The 5,692-nt window shown below is 46.6% G+C and overlaps 1 protein-coding gene across 1 annotated transcript in view; it reads right to left on the reverse strand.

Annotated features, from left to right (window-relative positions):
- Nucleotides 1-1,069: 1,069 nt before the first annotated feature.
- LOC9635872 (carboxylesterase 1) overlaps nt 1,070-5,692 on the reverse strand; it is a gene marked incomplete at its 5' end in the record, with an annotated part of 27,013 nt that continues 22,390 nt past the window's right edge. The window contains 3 exons of the mRNA XM_024684680.1: nt 1,070-1,303; nt 1,745-1,810; nt 2,468-2,780. Of these exons, the coding sequence (XP_024540448.1) occupies nt 1,070-1,303; nt 1,745-1,810; nt 2,468-2,780 (613 nt within the window). The remainder of the gene's footprint in view (nt 1,304-1,744; nt 1,811-2,467; nt 2,781-5,692) is intronic.

A 5,692-nucleotide genomic window follows, 5' to 3' on the forward strand; every position in this document is an offset into this window, starting at 1 on the left:
TGAATCAGAGGAGGCGTGATGGCATGTGGCCCTTTGCACTAGTATATCTTAATACCGGTCTGAGAAATAGAATGGCATGTGCCCTCAGGCCTTTTACTAAATCACCTTTGAAAGAAATGCAAGCCTCTATGTCGTAAAAAAAGGTACTAGAGAAATTCCTTAATAATATGAATGTTATTTAGTTTCATGAAAATACACTAAGGGTCAAATGAGTTAAATGACTTCTCCAGACTAGCAATGCCTCTTGCTACACCTTCACAATTAGATTCGTTAGAAAAAGATAACATTGAATAATATCTAAATGTTCTCACCATTAAGTTATATGTCTGGCTAATAGGAATGACGTTCATCTTGGAAAGCTCACCACACGCTCAATGAACAAACAAATAGTGTGTGCGCGCATGCCATCGCTCTTCTTTAGCTTCAGATTCGGCTTGTTCACCTTGATAATGAGATTTATTATACAACCAGATGGACTCAGTCTGGACACAAAGTCACCGCGCTAGTCACCATGCCCCAGATATGTCTAGCCCCTGGACAAAAAACATATAATTTCACGTCATTTTCAAATACTTGAAAATTTGTACCTAGTCCCATTTTACTGAATAAATCCCACTTTAACGAAATAGAGCTTCATAGTGTTGAACGTTGCCAGAACATTACATAACCCAAACGGCATGACAAGGAACTCATAAGATCTATACTGAGTCTTAAAGGCTGTCTTCTTCACATCTTGATCTACCACCCATATCTGATGATATCCGGACCGCAAATCAAGCTATGTGAAATATTTAGCTTTTAAGAGTTGGTCAAATAAGTCATCAATGCGAGGTAAAGGATAACTATTTTTTATAGTGATCTTGTTGAGTACCTAATAGTCGATACACATCCTCATAGTTCCATCCTTTTTCATAACAAAAAGTACCGGCACTCCATAAAGTGACTTCCTTGGTCGGATATGACCTTTGTCAAGAAGCTCCGTAAGTTGCTTCTTGAGTTCAGCAATCTCCTTGATGTTCAAATAATATGGAGCATTTGTAGGTGGTTTAGAACCCGAAATAACCTCAATCTAATGATCAACTTCACGGCTAGGAGGTAGCCTTGGCGGCAAATCCTTTGGGAAAATATCCTGATTCTGCGCCAACAACTTCAATATCTTTTTTGGTATAGGATCAACCCCATCACCGATTTGAACTAAGTCACCAACACCCTCAGCTTCCATCACTTGAACCCAAAAGGTCCAACATCCCCTCTTAGTTGCTTTTTGAGCAGCCCTCGCAATCAGGAACTTTGCATCCCAATCCTTTAAGGAGCGCTTTTGCAACTGGAAAGACACATCAGGATGTTCTTCTGACTTCAATATGATGCAAATTTGTCTAGCACTATAAATCCCTTTAATATATTTGTTAAAGAAATCCATACCAAACACCATTTAAAAATCTGGTATCTTCAACACTACCAAGTCCACTCTTTCCTTCCACTTGGATATTTTTATTGGAACATCACTCACAAATTTTCTGGCTACTTGCCCACCTTCCACAAACCGAAAGTGTATGGGTGACATTTGCTCAACATTCAATCATAACAACTTAACTAAGTCTTTGGATATCACGTTGTGTGTAGCTCCTGTATCAATCATCACTTGGATTTAGTGTCCACAGACAAAGCCTACCAAATACATCAACGGATCAGTGTTTGCATTGACTGCGAAAAAAGCTATAGGAAAGCAACAAAAGTAACTCACCTCCTTTTCCTCATAGTTTGCATTGACCAACTTGTCAACCTCTTTAGCTTCACCACCACTGTCTTCCTTCATGACATTAACACAAAACCATGTCTTATGCTTGTTTGAACATTTTGAGGATCTATGTCCTGACTTTCCACAATGGAAGCAATAACTTACATTACCCGTTCCGCTAGGAGGAGGTTTTGCAAGTTGCTGCTACTTGAACCCACCTAGAGGAGGAACAGAGGGCCTAGGACTAGAAGAAGCTATTGGTGGTCTCCAACCACCACCACCATTGTTAACTATTTCTTATAAGCCTCTAGGGCAAAACCTTCTTTCTACCCTCTATTTCTAATCACCTTCTTTATTCTTAGAATTCTTATTCTTGTCCAAGGTATTAGCATACGGCTGCTGATATTGTTCCATGAGCAAGTGACTAAAGGCAACTTGCTGTGCTACCTCCTTACACTCTAAGTATGTCTTTGGCTTAAACTTCAAAATCTCATTATGAGAAAGTGAACTTAAACCCTTTAGAAAATAACTCCAAGTATCTTTGTCACTCATATTGGCAATCATAATGTGCTTCTGAGCAAACGCATTAACATAATGCATAACTACTTTAACTGCCACAGCACAGCATGAAGTTTCAGGCCAAGATCATCTGGCAAGTATTCCTTATGGATACGTGACTGCATCTTAATCTAACTTCTAGTCTACCCTTTTTCAGCACACACTTGGCACCATCAAGTTTTTGGCATGATTGGTGAAAAAGAATTGTGCACACGCAACTTTCATACAATCATCTACATCTGCCGCTATGAAATTGTTTTCCATATCGTAGACCCAATCTTCCAAAACCTGATTGTCCTGCATGCCTCTAAAATTAGGTGGTTTTGGAGGCTTGAACTTTGAAACTCGTGCAACCCGGGGCAGTTGCAAAACTTCATCATCCTCAGAATTTGAAGAGAAGTCCGGTTGCTTAGGTTTAGCTGGTTTACCTGCCTTAGCCTCTTTCTTCCTCTTCTTGTTCTTCTTCTTCAATTTACGAACTTCCCTTCACAAATTCTCGATCTCAACTTCTTGAGCCATACACTGTAGTGCTATAGCATCTGGCTCTTCCTCTTCTGACTTAGCCTCAGCCTCTTCTGCAACATCTCTAGCAGGAGTTTCCTCCTCTCGACTTGCCCATTTAAAAGTACAGTTCCTTTTCACCATCACGCTAGCTACATGCATGCCTCTATCAGTAACTGAACATGCATACAACATTCTTACCGAATGGTACAATCTAATTAATTTGACACAAGTCACTTCAGATCTACTAGAAAAGTCTCTATGTATGCAACTTGAGTCAGAAAATCTGACAAAAGTTGAATAGGAATCGCTGAGACAATTCCTTTAATACCAAATGTGGCACACCTAAATTTGGAGCAGAATGTAAGCCACAAATGTTTCCTTTCCAATTTGCTAGCCTACCTCATCTATCCGTCCAACACTGCCTTGACTTTTGCTAAGTTCCCTTGCCAAGGTTCCCACCTATGGTACCAGCTGCTACTTGGTTCTAATTGATTTCAGCTACTCACTGCACAAGCAACGGAGTGTTAGCCATCCATCCACGGATTCCCAAATCTCTCCCAATCCCCCTCCCCGAGTTAGACTGAACTTAAGGTTCGGCTACACTCCCCGCAGGCACAAGCAGCCAAGCACACCAAGCCTCCAGGTTCCTAACACCCCTTGGTACCACAAGACTTGATCATGGGACCCTCTAAATCCCAAGTCTTGGGTGCAACACTTGCTTCGGGAAGCCGGGGCGAAACACCGTGGCCTAACGGTTCGGTATGGGTACCTCTACCCCCCCACTACCCCCTCTACCCCCCGACTACCCCCCCACGACCGCACCTCGCCACTAGACTCCTGTTTGGAAGTTTCCTCACTAGAGTCCTCCTCAAGCAAGGATTCCTCATCCATAGCCTCTTGTTCGACCGGAGGCTCCAGCTCTGGAGGAGGTTCTATCTCCGCCTTGGTTCGTTTCCGCCCTGCCTTTGCCATTTCCCAAAAATCCGCCTCTATCCTTCGCTAGAACTGAGGAAAAGGCTCCGATACCAAATTGTAAGCCACAAATTTTTCCTTTCCAATTTGCCAGCTTACCTTGTCTATCTATCCAACACTGCCTTGACTTTTGCTAAGTTCCCTCGCCAAGGTTCCCGCCTATGGTACCAGCTGCTACTTGGTCCTACTTGGTTTCAGCTACTCACTGCACGAGCAACGGAGTGTTAGCCATCCATCCACGGATCCCCAAATCTCTCCCAATCCCCCTCCCCGGGTTAGACTGAACTTAAGGTTCGGCTACACTCCCCGCAGGCACAAGCAGCCAAGCACACCAAGCCTCCAGGTTCCTAACACCCCTTGGTACCACAAGACTTGATCATGGGACCCTCTAAATCCCAAGTCTTGGGTGCAACATTTGCTTCGGGAAGACGGGGCGAAACACCGTGGCCTAACGGTTCGGTATGTGTACCTCTACCCCCCCACTACCCCCTCTACCCCCCGACTACCCCCCCACGACCGCACCTCGCCACTAAACTCCTGTTTGGAAGTTTCCTCACTAGAGTCCTCCTCAAGCAAGGATTCCTCATCCATAGCCTCTTGTTCGACCGGAGGCTCCAGCTCTGGAGGAGGTTCTATCTCCACCTTGGTTCGTTTCTGCCCTGCCTTTGCCATTTCCCAGCAATCCGCCTCTATCCTTCGCTAGAACTGAGGAAAAGGCTCCGATACCAAATTGTAAGCCACAAATTTTTCCTTTCCAATTTGCCAGCTTACCTCGTCTATCCATCCAACACTGCATTGACTTTTGCTAAGTTCCCTCGCCAAGGTTCCCACCTATGGTACCAGCTGCTACTTGGTCCTACTTGGTTTCAGCTACTCACTGCATGAGCAACGGAGTGTTAGCCATCCATCCACGGATCCCCAAATCTCTCCCAATCCCCCTCCCCGGGTTAGACTAGACTTAAGTGTAAGGAACCGACTCCCCGAGATGTCGTAGGCTAAAGGATCCCCAAAAGCTTGACCGAAATGACAAAGAGTTCATCAGATGGGACCAAGTCGAGGATCGAGTCCAAGACCGACTCTAGGACCGAGTTCGAGATAGGGTCCAGAATCGAGTCTGAGACCGACTCGGGGACCGAGTTCGAGTCCGAGTTCGAGACCGAGTTCGAGACGGAGTCCGAGATCCGAAATCAGGTCCGAGACCGAGTCCGAGGTCGAGTCCGAGGTCGGGTCTGAGATCGGGTCCGAGATCGAGTCCGAAATCGAGTCCGAGACCGAATCCGAAGTCGGATCCGAAATTGGGTCCGAGATCGAGCCAGAGACTAAGTCCAAATACTAATACGGGTCAAGGGGTGAAAGCCCAAAGCGTGCGTCTCCCAGGGGGGGGGGGGCTGCAGGGGGTTCCAAAAGTATAGTAGGGATAGTGAGGTCCAGGAACCAGTTTTGAAGGGACTCTCCAGTTGGGCTTCCAAACCGACTTGAGGTTGAGACTGGGACCGAGGGGCCTTGGGTGGGCGTGAGCATGGACTTGGCTGGTGCCGGAGGGGCCCTCCCAGGGAGTGCTCCAGAGCAGCTCCCCCTCCCCAAAGGGAAACCGACTGGGGGGCTCCCAGCTCAGGGGGAGGGGTGCCCCCCTTGAGTACCTTGGGGCTCATTGGTCCTCGCCCTTCCGGGGGGTTGGGGCTTCCCTTCGGGATGGAAAAAGGGGGGTAGAGGTACTCATACCGGGCCGTTAGGCCACGGTGTTTCGCCCCGACGTCCCGAAGCAAGTGCTGCACCCAAGGCTTGGGATTTAGAGGGTCCCATGATCAAGTCTTGTGGTACCAAGGGGTGTTAGGAATCTGGAGGCTTGGTGTGCTTGGCTGCTTGTGCCTGCGGGGAGTGTAGCCGAACCTTAAGTTCAGTCTAACCCGGCGAGGGGGA

This window comes from Selaginella moellendorffii, unplaced genomic scaffold (genome assembly GCF_000143415.4).
Source record: "Selaginella moellendorffii unplaced genomic scaffold, v1.0 SELMOscaffold_42, whole genome shotgun sequence".
NCBI classification, from domain to species: domain Eukaryota; kingdom Viridiplantae; phylum Streptophyta; class Lycopodiopsida; order Selaginellales; family Selaginellaceae; genus Selaginella; species Selaginella moellendorffii.